We start from the raw sequence: 19,377 nt of genomic DNA on the forward strand, positions 1-19,377 counted from the left end.
AATGAGAGAAAGGGAGAGACGAGTATCTTTGGATTACAATAATACAAAACAGGCTAAGCAAAGCTATAGTATAAAATTTGATATAAATTATAACTACGTACCATTCTCGTTGTTGTATATGTATTGCTCAGTTGTTTTTTTTAATTATTATAAAAGGATATATTCTATAGTTCTACTTCAAGAGGATTATTTTGATAAATGCTCTCTAAATTATATACCTTAATTCAATGTGCCTATTAAATTTTAAAAAAGAGAAATCTTCACAAATATCCTTTAAAAATGCATGGTTCTTGATTTTTATCCCTTATTCTTAATTAGTATTCTTTTTAGTCAAATAACTATATTAACAAAAGAATACTAATCAAGAGAAAGGAAGACTCGTACACTTGGAAGGATAAGTTTAACAATTTTCTCTTTAAAAAAAGATTCATTTCACTTCTAGATTATAAAAATAGTCCATACACCTTTGATTAACTAATAAATACTCTATGAACTACTGATTTTGTGTCTATTTCATATGTCATAATGACACCAACAAGCTAACTAAAAATAAAAAGCTACGCACATGCATAATCAGTTATGAGAAATGAATCTTGATATGATCTGCAAAACTTTTTTTTTTGTTGAACATTGTAGTTAAACGTCTGAAATCAAATGGACTCAGATAAAAATACGCTAAGACTATTCTATAACAATCTTCTAAGTTTTGACTTTCAATGACTATTCCAAAAAATTGCGTGCAAGTATGTTAAATTTTCTTTATTATTTGTTGTATGACAATTGTTCTCTTTTGCTTGTTTCTTCGAATCATCTTTATGTTTTTTCGTAATCATTTTGTTTTTAATTTATTAACTCAATTACCATTCCATGCAATACATTAACGTTCTTTCGCTATTTGTTGTACCCCAATATATGATAGTGTATGATTTTTACCAGGATTGTTTCTTTTTCTTCTTTTTTATTTTTATTATTTTCTTTTAGTTGTCTTGCTATGTATGTTTATATTTTTAATTTACAATTTCTTTTATGCATGTTAAATTTTCTTTGAAAAATGAAACAGTAAATATAGTAATTTTTTTAATTTGTAAATTTCTTTTGTGTATGACAAAAGGCTTCATGTCTAAAGTTCAACTAAAAAAAAAAACCATAGAAAGAAATAGACAAATGAGAATATTAAAAAATAATAAAGGAAATGGTCGCTGTAAAACCTCTGAGAAGATTTTTCCGAGATTTGTATGCGACTTTATTATTATTATTATTTTTTTTTAATACTGATGTATCTTTTAGGATATTGAGCTGGTCCTCTTCACCAAATTAAGCTTGTTTGTGCCTACAGCCTATACGATAATAAATAAGTTCAAACCTTCAATAGTCACTTGATTCACATAATACTGTGGTCTTAGCATAGCATCTCAGTTTCTAGTACTCCAAACACAACGTTAATTTGCCAAATACAAACAACATCGTATTGATTTGCCTGGCAATCCACAAAAAAATGCTTGTGTTGTTTAACTGCCAAATATGAACCAAACCTAAACGATGACTGAGCGGCTATCCACAACATTCTGCCCCTGCCATGCATCATCAATATCCTTCCTACATCATCTGCATCGTGACATTCGTCGTCCTTCCCCGCATCATCCGCATCGTGAATATCGCCGTCCTTCCCTGTATCATCTGCCCTGTGACTACCACCAACCTTCTCTGCATCATTTGCATTCTGACGACAATCACCATTATTCCCTGCATCATCTGCATTGTGACTACTTTCTTCATCCCTCCCCACAACGTGACTACTGTCGTCATGAGAACACTATAGGCTCAATGTATCCCAAGCTTCTTGTTAGGGACCGGCCATGGTCAACCTTGGCTTTGTATAACTCATTGTCTGAGGCTCTTATATGGTCAAATAAAAGTGTGTTCAACAGTGCAAATGAACCTCGGCTTTGACTATTTCTTTCACCTTGAGTCTATTTTTCCTTTCCCTGAAACAAAATGTGTACAACACAAAGTGTGGATAAATCTGTAAGAATTACAAAGGCATAAACAAATTCGCTAATTTCTCAGTTCATGAGAAGAACGATAATTCTTTGGAAAGCATTTTTTTCCCCCCTCTTAGCCCAAAACTCAAACTATGACGTCAAAATTTAATACATGAGTATGGCAAAAAAAAAAAAAAAAAAAAAAAAAAAAATCTACCCAAAAAAAAAAGAAGAAAAGGATATTTGTAGTTTCTAGAGTGAAAAAAAGAAAAAAAAGAGCTATAAATCCACCTACCAGTTTTTGGACCCGGTTCAAGCAAGCAACTGCATCTCGCACCGCGCCACCGCGGTTTCATATGAAGAACAACACCACAATCAGACCACCTATCTTCATCAGAAAAGGACGAAGGTGGAAAATACAATTTTAAACCACAGACATAATCCAAAGAAAACCAGGATTAATCACAAGAACCCAAAAAATAACAAGCACAATCAACAACCAAACAAAAAAAAGACGAATAGCAAAATATCTCGGTGAAATCGCAATGGGGAAGAAAAAGATAGTACCTTCAGACTGCATCACGCCATGAGAATTAGGCGGCAACTCTATACCTAGATCAGGAAGAATTATTTTCCAATCATTAACAAGAATTAGGGCTTCATCTGACAAAAACGACAAACATATTTGGAAAATTCGAATTGAAATGTGATGAAAAACCCTAAAGGAAGTAAGTATCCGATACACACAGAACATGCATTCAAAAAATTATAAGAAATAAGAAATTAAACGTCAAAATTGGTAAAGTGATATAAGATAAACTAAAAGAGGAAGCAACACTTCTGTGGGAAATCAGTACCTGGAGATCCTTGCGAACTGGAGGCCATTGACAGATTTAGGAGTTTGGGAGATCTGTTCAGAAAAGTGTTTATTGTTTTTTTTTTTAATAATTGTCTTGTACCCTCTATTTTACAATAGTATCAAAACGCTATCGTTCTATTTGAATAACATTAAATTGATGTAATTTCCAAATGTATATTTTCTAACTATATTCGGAGCATGCTTGAGTTCAACGCATACAAACTATATACCAGCTTTATTTTTGTCAAAAAAGAAAAAGAAACAAGTATATCACGATCTCTCAAAGGAAACATATAAATATATATAATTATTTGCATCATTTGAGATAAATGATATGATTTAATGTTGATCATGGTTATTTAATTATGATGATGATGATGATTTTGCTGCCGTTGAATATGCCAAAAGATTAGTTTTATTCTGGATTTTGGTAACGTGTTAGTTTTAACGGTATTTTTTTTTTTCACGTGGACGTTTTATTGATGATAACGTGATATTTGAGGATTTTTGTTGTTGATGATGAATATGTAAGGATGATATGATGATGACTATATAATGCACATGGTAATATGATTTTTTGTTGAGAATATGATATATATTGAGATGTTGATGTGAAAATGTCAACAACAAAAAAAAAGATTTGTTGATATGAAAATAATTAAAGACTAATGATATACTTTCCAGAGAGAGAGAGAGAGAGAGAGAGAGAGAGAGAGAGAGAGAGAGAGAGAGAGAGAGAGAGAGAGAGAGGCTAAGGATGTCGTGCTCGGCAGAAATTGAATCGTAACTGCTCCAGTTTAAGAGAATTAGTAGTAAATAATTGTAATCCAAGTATCCAACATTGGGACCAAAGAAAAAGATAAAATTTAAGAAAAATGTCGTCAATGAATATTAAACATATCAATTCGCTATGTAGTATGATGATTACAAATTAATGACAGAAAAAAAAAATGATACTGCTCAGAATCCGCAGAGCACTAATCGTGGATTTTCTTGTTCTTGGTGAAGGTAGGAAGATGAGCTGAAGCAACGACCATTTGACGTGGACGTTGTCAATAATGCTTTCTCAAGAATATCATTAGCTACATTTCTCCGGATCAATGAAAGTAAATACTCCATAAAGACCGCGTCGAAAGGCAAAGTGAGAGGTCCATTGCTTGGCAATCCGAACTCTTCTTCTGCCAATTTAAGAATCTCTCTAAAGATGCCACTCTTAAGATACGCCAAAGGAAGAGCAAATCGTCTCGAATCTGTGGTATATACAACAAAGCAACCCTTCTCAGCCGTTGATGTTGATGTGCCGCCGCCGCCGCCGCCGCTTGCATCGGCTTCTTGGTTCGATGGCCTTGGCAATGTAATTCTCTTCCCACTTATAGCGACAAGTCGTTGCCACGTCCTCGCCATTTTGACGAGCTTTTTGGTTCCGATCAATATCGTCATGTTTGCTTGTATTTCAAAGAAGAAGATGCTAAAAAATAAGCTAGTTTTGAGGGAGCTCAAAGAAAGATATGTTATCGATCGATTTTCTTGTGTGATGATGATGGATATGTGTGAGACTAATTAATAGGCAAGCCGCTATATACTGGCGAAGCAAGAGACAACTTGTTTCATTATTGTGTTATGAATGGAAAACATTGCATGTGATGAGTTATATTTTTTGTGGTTGACAATTTTGGTTATGTTTGAAATCAAAAACCTTCAAAATGTGGCGGTGTGTGTAGGCCACATTCGTTATTGCAGCTTCTAATTATCAAGTGGGCTATTCAGGGAAACACTGGGTCCATAACAGGCACATTGCAAATATATGATATTACACACACTTATTACTTAGAGCCATTTCCTAGTGTCAAGTTTTTAATATGTTTGATCGTGTTGAATTTTTTCGTCAGCTAGCTAGATAGTCTCTTATAATTAGTTGCGCGCGGTCTCAATATTGATTAAGCAGGAAGTCATGCATGGGGAGCAAACCATGTGATCTTTTTTGGGTGATGGCAGTTTGTGAGGTCGGGCATATATATATATATACACACACACATTTATGTGTGTATACATATATATTGACTATATATATGTACAGTACAAGCAATATATTAAATGAAGTTTGGAAGCGGAATCGGGGTTTCATATATCTATTTTAATTTAAAGGCCAAGTGGCACGGGTTAAAAAACAATATGGGTCCGCGGTGTACATTAATTGATCCCAACTCAAAAAAGCCTTTGTTAAGTTCATGAAAAAAATTAGTAAAAAGACTAGAAAAGGAGTGGAAAAAGCCAAAGTAGTACTTATGCATGCAGGTCCGATCTTATGCATAGATATGTGGTATAAAGACGAAGGTTGTTCGATTAGCAGACAACATCATCCACTGCAATGTATCTTGCTATTGTCCTTTGAGTACTGCCTAAACGACAAAATAGAAGCAGAGAAAACTTGTGGCTCAAATATATTTATGTGTGTTGTGTAAGTGTATCTTTCTCATCATTGATCTCTTTTTGGGTCCTCTGGCCTTTAGCGCATCGGAATTTTACACAATTACAGCTAATTAGATCATCTAACATATTAAATTTCAAGGTGAATATTTGAAAGGAAAATTAAAACAGAAAGAAAAGTGATGATGGTGTTACATATAATTGTTCTAGATTATGGGACGTAAATTTCAAAGTGAGTATAATTTGAAAGGAAAACTAAAATAGAAAGAAAATATTTATTAGGGAGTCTTAAATAGTTCTAGACTTCTAAATTAATATGAATATTGATTAGAACTCTATCATGAAAATATAATGAATGGTTAATTTAATTTTTTTATAAATCCTTCGAATGCAACAATTTTTGGGGGGAAAAAAAACAACAACAACAACTTGCCGATTGCCATACAAAGCAAACACGTTAAAAAAAAAAAAAAAAAAAAAAAAAAAAGATATTAAGAATGTTTGTTAGAAATAACATTCTGGGAATGTGCGAACGTAGTTTCATGTTGGTTAGACATGAAATTCAGAACGGGTTAAAAGGAATTTAGACTACGATCTTAGTTAATAACCTTTTGGATGGAACCTCAAGGACTCAACAAGTGGTATTAGTGCTAGATCCCAGACGTATCCATGTGAGCGCACAAAATGAACACCGGGAGAAGACTGGACGAAGGTTGATGGGTCCCGGAGTTGAATCGCGATGACCAAAAATCCGTGGTGGAAACGAACTCTCAAGATAGAAAGCATAAACCATAAACCATAAATATTATTGGAATTATGTTTAATTACTAGAAGAGGGTTTATAGGTGTTAGGATACACATTTTTTTATGTTTGGTATTTGGATGATGGTTAAACACATATTTTGTTTGAATTCACTTTTAGACCCACCTTACTTTTTAAAAAAAAAATACATATATATATTTAGGGAGTTTAAAATATTATTGTGATCAGGGATAAATTTTTTGAGACCTTTTTCTTTTCTTTCTTAACGATAGTTTTTGCTTATTCAAAAAAAAAAAAAAAAAAAAAAAAAAAAAAAAAAAAAGAAAAAAACAACAGAGTCAACATTACTACCTCAAATCCAAGGGATGAAGCTGTAACACCCGAAAATAGGGTTTTTAAAAAATAAAATAATTCAAGTTTCAGGTACTACTTCCCAGCTAACTAATTAAGACCTCGTTCAGTTCTCCGATTCGAGTTTTTAATTTGAGCTGAAATGTAATTTATTGTAAAAACTTTTTACTGTAGTAAACTGAAATTGAAAACTCAAATTAGAAAACTAAACGAGGCGCAAGACAACAACGACAGTTAATTAAAAAAAGAGTTATTGTAATTATTCAAATTTCAGGTGCTAGTTCCCTAACTAACCAAGACAAAACGCTAGTTAATTATGAAAAAAAAGAGTTATTGTTTGATTGAGCCTAGTGCGCAATGTACTAATTTCCGGCAACTATATTACGCTATCTAGCTTCAGAATTGACATGTGGCAAATAATGTGAGCTAGAGTCATGAATCTTTTTTTTTTTTAAATTGCAGAAGAGAGTCACGATTAGAACAAAAGCCACAAAAATTTTGCTGATCCGATCCTTAAAAAAAAAGGCAGTCACATATGGAGAAAAAATGCCCGACAATGAAATTATGGACGTATCTTAGATTAATTTATATTTAGCTGAGCAACATTCAGCTTCAGCTATTTAAGCAAACTAGCTTAATCAAATGGCATTGAAGTTCAATGTAAACAAAGATATACATACCAGTATATATAAAGTAGATCCTATTTTAATTTCAATCCTAAATGAATTAAAATCAATGATCGATTGGATTTGATCTTTTCTAGCAGCCACAAACAAGTAATTGTTGGCCTGCATTAAGTACTCCTTGCTGGAAATTAGAAGAAGAAACGAAAGAGCAGCCACAAGTATTATCCATGGAACGAAGCAAAGCCTTTTTCAAATCTTTTGGCACGCCTCGTCGGACGAGCGTGACCACGTACTCCATGAGCATCGCGTCGCACGGCAACATGATAGGGCCGTCCCTAGACAGTCCGAACTCTTCCTCGGACATCTTGAAGAGCTCTCGCAGGATGTTGTGTTTAAGATACGCTAAGGGCATCACAAAACGCCTCTCGTCTGTGGTGTAGACCACGAAATGGCCTTTATCAACCACTGATGATGATGTCGTAGTACAACTTTCAATAATAGCATACACATTATCATAATTAGTAGTATTGGTAATAAGTCTGGGAAAGGAGATTCTTGATCTTCTGCTTAGGGCTGCCATTTTCCGCCACGTTCTTGCCATCTTGATGAGCTTCTTGGGGCTGATAGTCATGTTTTAACTTATATAGCTAGATTTTTATGACAAGACGAGAAAAAAAAAAAGAAGAGAGAGAGAGAGATTTTTCTGGGATGGGTTATGGCTTATGGTACGTAGTGATGGGCAACTGATCTTGTTATATATTCAAGAATATGGGGACAGTTCATCTTAGATTCCTATGCGGGGTTTTCTTGTGTTGGGAGTTCCTATGCGAGAGCATGTGATTGGTTGTGTTTTCATATATAGGACGTCATTTAATTTGAATTTTCTGCATATTTATTGATGTATGGTAGCCGACCGATCAAAACGAAACATAAATTATGGATTACACTTATCTCATATATACTTCTTTTATGTCCTGTAAGAAGAAAGGACAAACCAGTCCTAAATTTATGCTAATTATAACGGGACGGATATCACAAAACCAATTCATTTGTAGCCACAAACGCATATAAACATATAATATTTTTATAGTAGAGGGCTGTTTAGCTAACTCTCTATTATCTACAGATCACTTTGCATCACTAATATATTAAATAGATGCTAAGAAGCTATATAGTATATATATCATGCATGGCAATTGGGCTGAAACATGGGCAATTTAATAAGAATAAATTGCTCAAGTTATCCTAAAAATGTATGAGTTTAAATTTTTATATTTTATTCTTGACTAGAAAAAATATTAATAAAAAAATAATGAGTAATCAAGACCCATACCTTTTTTATAAGTATTTGTCAAGATTTCTCTATTATTAATTGTTGCTTTTACAAACAACTCACAACCATAAATGTTGTCGTCGTACACACTCAAGCATGCATGACTTTTTCAGTAGTGTATTGTAATTAACCATGCCCGGTACTAACAGTGTTGAGCACCGTATCCAAATAGAAGTGGATCCCACACAATAAGGTCACAATAAGGTTCACAGATGAGATCCACGTTTTATTAGTTGTAGTGTTTAAAACCGATGGTCCTAACTCCAAATTATTTTTTCATTGTAATCAAATGACACGACCACCATGAAAATTAAACCGTGGATGGTCAACAGCGGCATGTTGTGGAGATGAAGAAATTAATAGAGTCGATAATTAGCATATATAGCTCTATCCAAGTCTTTAGCCTTTCCCCGTTGGATGAGTGAGAGTATTGAATCCATGAAGACTGAATCACAAGGCAATGTGATGGGACCTCCGCTCTGTAGGCCAAACTCTTGTTCAGACATCTTAAGCAGCTCTTGAAAGATGTTCTGTTGGAGGTGCTCCAATGGCAGCACAAAACGCCTCTGGTCATTGCTGTAAATCACAAAATAGCCTCTATCACCGACGAAGCTTCTGCAACAAACTAGCTTATGCCACTTCCTTACCATGATTTTCTTAATCATGTTTTCCTAGCTAGTATCTATCAATTGGAAAGAAATTTGCTATATCAATCGTTGAGCAAGAAGAGAGTAGAAATTATCTATATATTAGAATGATGAAATTAATATTTGCTTAAGTGAGGCGATTATATAATGATGAATTATGTTCGAATAATTAGTTTTATATTATAGTTAGTGTCTTCTCTGTGTGGTGGTCAATATTTCCCATGCAAAGCCATTAGATAATTAGGTGCATTAATTGCTAAAGATGTTTACATGTTCATATGGTAGGCATGATTAGTTACGTTTGGCAACCATAGTACTAAGCAGAAGAAAAAAAATTTCGATACTAGGTTATATTCTTCTGTTACATGGTTTCATAATTAAATACGTATACGGTCTAATCAAACATGAATGAGCTAATATATCATATTATACAGTATAACGTTAGTACAGTTTAAAAAAAAATTGAAAAATATAAGGGTGGTAAAGTTACTCCATTTTGGTGATGGTACTTTTCCTAGGATTTTGGAGGTTTCTGCGTTATTTATAGAATCTCCAACTCTTGTGAGGATATAATTATCTTCTTGGTAGTGTATGGATAATTGAACTAAGTGAGTCATTTTGTCTTCCGACAATTGGGTGGAAAAATAGATAGTGACACTTTCGTTCATCGAACCTGATAGCCCAGCTATTCTTGTCTTGTCAAGTTAGGAAGTTGTCCTGTGCATGTTATGGCCAAAAGAACCAAGGAAAATGTAATGACCCGAGTTACGTCTTAACTGCATAATCTTGCACTTAATTAAAAATATTTGTTTTTGCGGAAATTATATATATATATATATATATATATATATATATATATATATACACACACACAGTAATAGTTTCTTAAAACAAAATAATACTTTCGTAAAACATATCAATGATAATTTCATAAAACATTTCGTAATTATCTTTCCAAAATTAACCGTTAAAATTTCCTTATATGGAATATCATATAATTGTTGCACGAGTTGCGGTAATAATTTTAAAACTTAAAACTTTCTAGTCTAAGGTTGTATAATTACAACCTCGGTTTTCAATAACATACTTACATACATATTTAAAACTTGTAAATCATGAATACATAATTTAATTTAAACCTGCTGCGAAAAATTTATTCGTAAGTAATATCCATTCTCATCTCCATCACTCGTTCGCCGCTCGCCATTGCCTGTCAAGAGTTGCTAATAAATTTCTTACCTATAACATGAACATATCTGAATGAGCTTTCGCACAGCAAGTAGGAACTATATCTCACAAAACTATTGAGAATACATAAAATAAAATATGCATGTTCCAGTTATGCTTAATTATGATCATGTCTTATTAAACTCTTATTATCTTACTAAACTGATGGGGTCGAGTGTTCATATCAGTCACACACAATTATCGGGAAGTTAGGGTTTCTAAGGTCCCAACAACACCGTGATCCTAAACTAAATTGAATGCCTCCCTTGCGGAGGACTTTAAATCTGTATTGAACTGAATATCTCCTTGTAGAGAACTTGATTACCTCCCTCGTGGAGGCTGGTATGACACTCAATTTCATTTTTATAAGTTTCACTGGACTTATTAGTGAGTACGCAATATGGCATGACATCGCACACTATAACACAATGTAATGTCTTATGAATTTATCTGGTTATACATAATGGGCCTAAGTGTTCGTACCAGTTGTGCACAATCATCAGGAAGTTAGGGTTCGCGAAGGTCTCCAACAACACCGTGATCATACTAATCAGAATGTTTCCCTCGCGGAGGATTCTGAATTTGTACTGAAACTGAATATCTCCCTCGCAGAGTTCTACTTACCTCCCTCGTAGACGCTGGTACGACACCCTTAACTGAACTTATTCATTTCACTTATCTTATTGTATGTATGCAGTATGATATATTACTACATAGCATCACATTCATGAACATACTTATACTGAATGTAAGATGAATACGGAAAAAATAATTTACTATCGCATAACATATAACATATTGAGTCATAAACATAAAATAATTTACTTTTTTAGAACGTATTTATCCTTTCATTAAGGATCATAAAAATTTGTAATTTTTATTATAAGGATTAATTAAATCCTCATAATTCTATCTTTCTTAATTGTCTTTACAAATTCGTGCTAAGTTGATAATAAATTAATTAATTATCTTATCCATATAGTAAGTCTAATAATTTAATTAATTAATTTTAGCAATTAATTAACCCTCTTGTTCATATACTAAGTCTACATAATTTAATTAATTAATTTTGATAATTAATTAACTTCCTTAACCATATTCTAAATCTAAGATAATTTAATTAATTAATTTAATAATTAATTAAATTATTATCCATAAGTTAAACTTTTAATAAATTTTACTTTACCTTACTTGATAGGCTCATCATAGTATTGAGGCCTGTATTTAACGTCATAAAATTAAGGGTCAAGTGTACCGGCTTTTATGATTTTTGCTTACACACTTATTTGAAAACCGTTAAGTTTTATTAGAAAATTATAGACGATGGTTAACATAATTTGCGAACCTCATAATTAACGTATTTCGGGAAAATCATACGCTTTAAATGACTATCTTAATTAAACTGTATGCGAGATTTGTACTTACCATGATTTCGAGCTAAGCGGTCCGAGTAGTACTTCGTCGAAACAAGTCGAGATATTGTCTCGTATCATCGAAAGGAGGTTAGGAGACTGCCAAATAGAGGTTTGCCAGGAAACGGCCTCCGGCAGCGGCGGCTGTGATCGGAGCTGATTCCTGCGCCGAACTTGGGTCCTACCCCTACTAAATTAACCCTTCTGAGTTTAATGGTGTGGTTAATTTCACCAAATTCGTCCTCTAACTGTACAGATTAAAACCGTCAACTTTGACATAATCCGGTGGCTCGGATCTTGATTTTCTAACAATGGGACCTTGAAATTGGTTTAGGGCTTGCATTGCCCGTGATCTTCTAAGCATTATGACACCAAGAAAATGATGATCCGATGGTTGGATCATCGAAACCAACCTACACCACAAAGATGGTGGCGACGAACTTGAATCTCTGGAAAACAACTGCGGAAACATGCAAGTAAAGGTTAGATTTACTCCATGTACTCCTCTGAATCTAATGGCACCGGTGGTGTCAAAAACGTATGCTGGCAAGGTGGAGATCAGTGAGTGGTGGCGGTGGCGGAGTTTAGTAGCTCTGGCGGCAACGCTCCATCGAGAGTTGGGAAGTTCCGCTTTTCGGGTCTTCTTCATCTCATTATTCTGAGTTCATAGAGACCGGAATAACCTCGATCGGATGTCAAATGGTGAAGATCTCACGATCAGAAGTTTTTATTGTTTTCAGAACTTCGGCCCGTGAGTGCCGCTTCGTTCGGAGGAGTTGGCGGCTGCATGACACCATTCCGAGCTTAGCTCAACGAGAACTTTCCATTAGTGTGGGAGGTGTCCAAAACTAACACAGAAATAGTAATCGGAGGTCCTGGCCAGTTGTAGAGAGAGGGAAGATAGAGAGAGTGACGTGAAATGTGAGGAAGGAGAGAGAAATGGGTAGGATTTCATATTTTTACCACCTATCACGTTAAATCGGTGTCAAATCTCGTCCTTGATCTTATCTTTAAAGATTTTCTCTAAACAGATATAATTTGCACTGACTGAGGTGATTAACTTAGCCGATAAAAAACTTTAATTTTCCGGCGGGCCTTTTTCTATTGCTCACTTGCAGTCCATTATCAGTCTCTAATTAATTCGATATTGATTTAAATTCTTAATCGTGTATTAAAATTGGACTGTATTAATTCTTAAAATTATTTCTGAATTAAATAAACTCTAAACTTGATTCTTTTTTGTATTTTGCATCATTAATGACATAATCACTAACAATGTCAATTCCCGAGTTTGGGTAGCATTTTTTCTATCGAAAAAGCTACTCACGTAACTTTGATTTAACTAATTGGCAATTAAGGAGTTCTTGAGTATTAGAGTGTTTCTCAGCACACTTTTAACACTGTACTTGTAACGTCCCTCCCGAGCAAGCAGCTAAAAACAACGCCCGCTCGAAAGAATCGTTAACTGGATTAAATATTACTGCTTAATAGAAAAATAATATCTATCATAAATACAATCTTCGAACAGAATTCTTAATATTAAAAATTTCATTTCTTAAGATCTCCTAACTTGTCATGGGACCTTGAACTATTCTTACTCAGTCAACTGGAACTTCTAGTTTAGCACTTACATGCATCACGAGAACTATTTGAGCACAAGCTCAGTAAGTAAACCATAAATAATTTCCACTTTCAAATACTTCTCTTTAACATTTAGGGCCCTCTTGTATAATATTAATCTTGTATTATTAGAACCTCTTTCATATAGCCCATGTCATGGAATCTCTTATTCCTCCAGGATTTGGCCCTTCATCATATTTCAATTAGTTCATAATAGACACAAGATTCACATCATACTCAAAAATACTTTCCAAATCTCATGAAAACATGTCGACAATAACATATATAAATTGAAAACTTTCATTAAAAATATACTACTGTTTAAGTGATGCAGTGAAAAGTCTACTTACAAATAACTGATAGAGAGTAGAAATCTTCACTTTCTTTTTATTTTTATTTTCTCTTCATCCTATTTCAAATAGGACATCTAAATGGTATAAATTTTCCTCATCCTAAAATCTCCAAATATCATAAAATAAACCAATTAAGCTAGCAAGTCAAAATTTATAGATATTATAGTACTACACTTAAAAATTCTTATAATTAAAATTCTCAAGTTATTTTCATATTAAAATTCACCTTAAATCACGGTGAGAATTATGAACTGAACTATTTAATCACGAAAAGTAAATTTGCTTAAAACTTGCAATAGAATTTTGAAATATTAATATTAATTTCATAAATCCTTTAGTCACAAAAATCAAACATAATATTTCTAGGAAAATTCTTAACTTAAATATGTAAATTTTATTATTAAAATTTAAGATTTTCTTGGTCATTATAGAAAATACATGACATAATATTTTCATGGTGGAACCCAAACAACTACAGCTTTCTTAGAAGCTACTATGGCAGAAAACTTGGCATTAATTAAGTAAATAGTGATTCTATTCCTACTCCTTTTTTACTCTACACACCCTCTTTTTAACTACACGCCCCACATAATTTTTAAACACTTAAATTTTTTTTTGCACACTCTTATTATTCTAAAATTACCCCTAACTATTTTAATAAAATTATTAAGAATGGTTTTATTTGTACCCCTCTTTTCTCTTCACACTCATATTTTTACTCTCTACACCCACTTCTATCTTTTGTTTATATCTCTTTATATTTTTTATTTCCTGTCTAAAATGAGCAACTTTTAAAAACCAAAGTCCAAAAAAGAAAAATCATATTTTAATTTTTGTCACCTGAGAAGTGGTAATTCATTTGTGTAGTCTATTCGGTAATCTGAATAAATATTATTGCATTGAATAGAAACTTTATCCTGTTAAAACGTTCAAATACAAACCAAACAAAAAAACAAAAAACAAATGAAACAATTCAAAAAAACTAAAAATAATAAATAAAAGAGTAAATTAAAAAAAAATTAAAAAACAAAAGGTGAATTGCATTTTGGTCAGCCCTCGGATTGCATAGACAAAGCGCAGCAAGATAGATATACAACCATGTGTATAAGTGTTTGAGCAAAAAACCCACGACCACAAGCAGCATCTTTAGGGAAAAGAGAGAAAAGAGAGAGAAGAGAGAGAGAGAATAGACTGAAGGGAAATCATAATCTCACATTACAAAAAATGAAAAAATAAAATAAAATGATTAGCTTAAAAAATTGATTAGTAAACAAATATAAACACAAAATGAAATACAATAGCAAAGAAAATTTAACATACCCCCATATAATTTTTTAGAATAGTGATTGAAAGGTAAAAATTAGAGTTTTGCTATAGATTTTTAAAATAGAAATAATTTATAATTTGTCAATATGATATTGGGGGATGTGTGGAAAGAAAAAAGATCCTCTATCATTTGTTTTCCTTTCGTAATAAAATTTAATTATATAATTAAATCTATTACTTTTTTGGTCATTTTATTTAAGGATGTTTTTATAATTAGAAATTTTTAACCTAAGGGGGTGTAGAAAGTAAAAAATGGGTGCATAGAGAACCACCCTTAACTAAATTGTAAACCAAAAAGTATTGGCAAACATTTGCCCTCCTTAAAAAAAAATAAAACAAATAAAAATATAAAAATATATTCTTTCCTCTGGAAAAGTTCAAGTTCCAAATTGACCCTAAAAGAGAAAATTAAATTTTAAAAAAAAATCCCTCCCTAAAATACTCGAGAAATAAAAATATTGTTACAAAAAATGCTTGAATTCATGATCTTGTGAATCAAATCGCCTTACAATAATGTACAAGTGTAGACTATAGTTTATGAACTGTGAACTATCTCTAGTAAGTCACATACAAAATCAAACATGACTTATCAAACAATGCTTCCTTCTAGTACCCAGAAACTAGAGTTTGTTGGCTTAATGTTAGCCCTTGATGAAAAGAAGAGGCTGATGACGAACAGCGGCCGGTTTCCATGGATCTAATCAACGCTTTCTCGAAATCTTTTGCTACGCCTCGTTTGATTAGTGTGACCACATATTCCATGAAAACAGCGTCGCAAGGCAGTCTTATAGGGCCATCGCTTGATACTCCAAACTCCTCTTCAGACATCTTGAAGAGCTCTCGCAAGATGTTGTGCTTCAAATACGCCAAAGGCATCACAAAACGCTTCTCATCTGTGGTGTAAACAACAAAATGACCTTTCTTCACCACAAATGAAGAAGTACAGTTTTCATCATCCACAATATCCTTATTGTTTCTAGGCAGAGAGATTCTTCTCCTGCTTCGAGCGGCGATTTTTTGCCACTTTCTCGCCATCTTGATGAGCTTCTTGGCGCTGATCATGTTGTCTAGCTAACTCTGTATACACCAAAGCGGTTTTGATTTGATTCTTAGAAAGATGAGATGCTATTTTGAGGCTTACTACTAGTTGTATATATATTTACATGATTTGAGACATACCACTTTTTCTTGCTTCTAATATGTTGGAAAATTTCAAGGAAAGAGCACGTGATTGGTTATATTGGAATACATATATTCACAAGGTCATGTCAAGCAACGAACAGATCAAGAAGGAACAACAATTCTGGATACCATCTGATTTTTCTTTTCTGTCTTGCGAAAAAAGGACACAACGGACACAATTTCATTGTTCAATTGCAACTAGCCAACTACAAGTATGATTCAGGGCACACAAAAAAAAAAAAAAAAAAAAACATATATATATGTTCACACCAACTACAAGTAAGATATCACATTGATGACAAGTCCAATTCTGAACCATTAGGGAACATATAATAAATTAGAAGCTAGTAGCATTGGCTAGTCCAATTCTTGATTATGATCAAGATGAATGTGATTTGTTTCCTCATAAAAAATAAAAAATAAAAGTGGTTGCAAGTTGGGCCATTGTCATTTTGTTTGGCTAAATAAACACCTTCAGTATGTGGATATTATTATCATGATTTTTTTCGTCTTGTGATTTATGGACAGAGCTGGTCCTACCAATTTTCATAATAACCAAAATAACACACTCCATGAACCCCTTGATATGTATTTTTCGAAAACCATAACCACTTGATATGAGAATGAACAGAGAAACTTAGGTCGATATGCAAACAGAACAGAGACATCCCACGAGGCCTAATTTTTTAACCTAAACACTAATGTTAATAGTTGAACTTGGACCAAGAAGACATTGCTCTAGTTTCATTGATATAGAACAATGCCTATTTAAACCTCAACACTTTTTTTTTTTTTTTTCCCAATTCTTATAAGGATTAAGAACATCGAATATCACCTTAAGGTTTCATCTTGTGTCAAAGTGGTCCTCAAATTTTAAAATATTAAAAAATATATATATAATTTTAGGATTTTCAACGGTAAATTTAAGTTCCAAACAGACCCTTATTAAAAGAATAAAACAATAAGCCTTATCAAACGGTTGTAGTGTTTTATTCGGTATTTTTAGTCATGAACATGATGTCAATTTTTATGAACAGGCACTTCCCAACAAGGTTTGATTTCTAATTTTAATGAACATAGTTAAAGAAGAATTTTGTCAACCAAAAGAAATGCCAGAATCCATTTAGGTATCAATTAATCATGATCTTACAATGTACAAGTATATCGACTGTCCCATAAAGGGTCACATACAAAATCAAAGCATGGCTGTTCCTAGTACCCAGAAAGTGGGATTTGTTGGCCTACTAGTCCCCAGTGAAAAGAAAAGGCCGATAATGAACATCTGCCCGTTCTTTCGATGGAATTAATCAACGCCTTCTCCAAATCTTTTGCCACACCTCGGCTGATGAGTGTGACCACATACTCCATGAAGACAGCGTCACAAGGAAATCTTATAGGGCCGTTGGTCGATACTCCAAACTCTTCTTCAGACATCTTGAAGAGCTCTAGCAAAATGTTGTGCTTCAAGTACACCAAAGGCATCACAAAGCGCCTCTCATCTGCGGTGTAAACAACAAAATGACCTTTGTTCACCACAGAAGTAGTATTACATGACGTTTCGAAATCTACTTCCTTATTGCTTTTGGACAAACAGATTCTTCTCCTGCTTGGAGAAGCCATTCTTTGCCACTTCCTTGCCATCTTGATGAGGTTCTTTGCACTGATCATGTTGTCTCACTATTTGATTCTAATTAGAAACCTGATTAGATTGTATTTTTCTAATGGGTGATTGTCAATGAAAGCTCATGGGTTATATATATACAGTTATATATATAAAAAGGATTTGGGACATGTCACTTTTTGTTGCTTCCATTATGTTGGAAATTTCCGAGAGAAGAGCATGTGACTGGTTGTATTGGAAATAGATGTTTGCATGGTCAAAAGTAGTGACTGATTTTTTGCAACCAACTGATCAAGTGGGAACAATAACTCGTGTATACCATCTTGATTGTTCTTGCTTGTCTTGTGGAGACAAAGCACGGCCCAATTAATTTGCATACCTAACAAGCCAGACATCACAATTGGCAAAGGCCAATTTGAACCACATATGGAAGAGATCATATAATAATGACATTACGAATGTAGTATGTACTAGACGCTGCACTATTTTTAGTTCCAAGCACCCAAAAAAAAAAAAAATAGAGCAATATTTTTGGTAGATAAATTACATGTGATTTGTTTCATGACAAAAAATGTACCTTGAAAGATGGAGGCCATTATCATTTGTTTGGCTGCACGCCTGGAATTGGTATATGGATATCGTTAGATGGCTTTTTTGCATGGGTGCCCTCTCAACTTATCACTATTGGTAAATCAGTTCTTGAATTAAAAATTATGGCAATTAACCCCTCGAATTTTGAAATCCTTGCATAGCAAGCCTAAATGAAAACGGTTTTAGATTTTTGACAGATTTTCTTCACATGAGCAGCATGTGACTTTTAGAGAAGGGTATGCTAGGTCTTTTTGAACAAATTAAGAATTAACAAAAAAATAAATAAAATAAAACATATAAAGTAGCAAGAACCCTAGTCCCACCCTTCACCTTCTCCCTTGGCCCTACCGCACTCACCGTCGGCCCCCCACCCTACCTGATGCCGACGTTGCAACGAATCTCCAGTGTCACAGCGCAGATAAAGCCATTACAATAAATAACCATATCTAACAAAATCAAGATAGAATAATTTTTGGTGGATGCAGGAAAAGTAAAGCTTGATGTCGAAATTGGAACCGGCGACAACAAGATTAGCAGAGAATGGACCGAAATTTAGAGTTAAGACTGGTTACCAATTAGGCTGCATACCCTTTGTTGTCTTCCTCTTCTTCGAATTTGATATTTCAACTCTTTGTTAGGCTTTTAATTTTGGAAAAAGCAACTGCTTTTGGGCAACAAAGAAGAGAAAATGGCGTTTCATCTTTTGTCAGGTTTTTATTTTTATTTTTATTTTTAGAGATGTACCCATGTTCACATAGCTTCCATATGAAATTCATTCGAGGATTCTCTGCTCCTCTTATGAAAACTGATGGGTTTGACAATTTTTAAATAAAATATATGATCGATGAAAATATATGTGCCTTTACTCATTTTAAACAATGCAGTTCAATTTAGGACTCTGCCTTTGTTTTGTTGGTAGTGATGTTCCTTTCCACATAAAAAAAAAAATAATGTTGTTGCTGGTTTGTAGTTAAAATAAACAAATAGAGAGGTGTTCCAGACCTGCTTGTATTTCTTATTCCTTGAAAAGTTACAGGTTAAAAGATTCAGGCGTGGT

General features: G+C 33.5%; 4 protein-coding genes across 4 annotated transcripts; all 4 read right to left on the reverse strand.

Annotated features, from left to right (window-relative positions):
• Positions 1-3,724: 3,724 nt before the first annotated feature.
• LOC21397492 (auxin-responsive protein SAUR64) lies at positions 3,725-4,341 on the reverse strand. Its single transcript, XM_010105007.2, has one exon. The coding sequence runs from the start codon at positions 4,279-4,281 to the stop codon at positions 3,802-3,804; it is 480 nt and encodes a 159-aa protein (XP_010103309.1). The 5' UTR covers positions 4,282-4,341; the 3' UTR covers positions 3,725-3,801.
• A 2,800-nt stretch (positions 4,342-7,141) lies between these two features.
• LOC21397493 (auxin-responsive protein SAUR68) lies at positions 7,142-7,639 on the reverse strand. Its single transcript, XM_010105008.1, has one exon. The coding sequence runs from the start codon at positions 7,637-7,639 to the stop codon at positions 7,142-7,144; it is 498 nt and encodes a 165-aa protein (XP_010103310.1).
• A 7,893-nt stretch (positions 7,640-15,532) lies between these two features.
• Positions 15,533-15,988, reverse strand: LOC21397495 (auxin-responsive protein SAUR68). Its single transcript, XM_010105010.1, has one exon. It carries the CDS (start codon positions 15,986-15,988, stop codon positions 15,533-15,535), a length of 456 nt encoding a protein of 151 aa, XP_010103312.1.
• A 1,332-nt stretch (positions 15,989-17,320) lies between these two features.
• On the reverse strand, positions 17,321-17,776 carry LOC21397496 (auxin-responsive protein SAUR68). The gene has a single exon (XM_010105011.1). It carries the CDS (start codon positions 17,774-17,776, stop codon positions 17,321-17,323), a length of 456 nt encoding a protein of 151 aa, XP_010103313.1.
• Between the last annotated feature and the right edge of the window lie 1,601 nt (positions 17,777-19,377).

The sequence above is a fragment of the Morus notabilis genome, unplaced genomic scaffold, assembly GCF_000414095.1.
Source record: "Morus notabilis unplaced genomic scaffold, ASM41409v2 Scaffold629, whole genome shotgun sequence".
Lineage (NCBI taxonomy): Eukaryota > Viridiplantae > Streptophyta > Magnoliopsida > Rosales > Moraceae > Morus > Morus notabilis.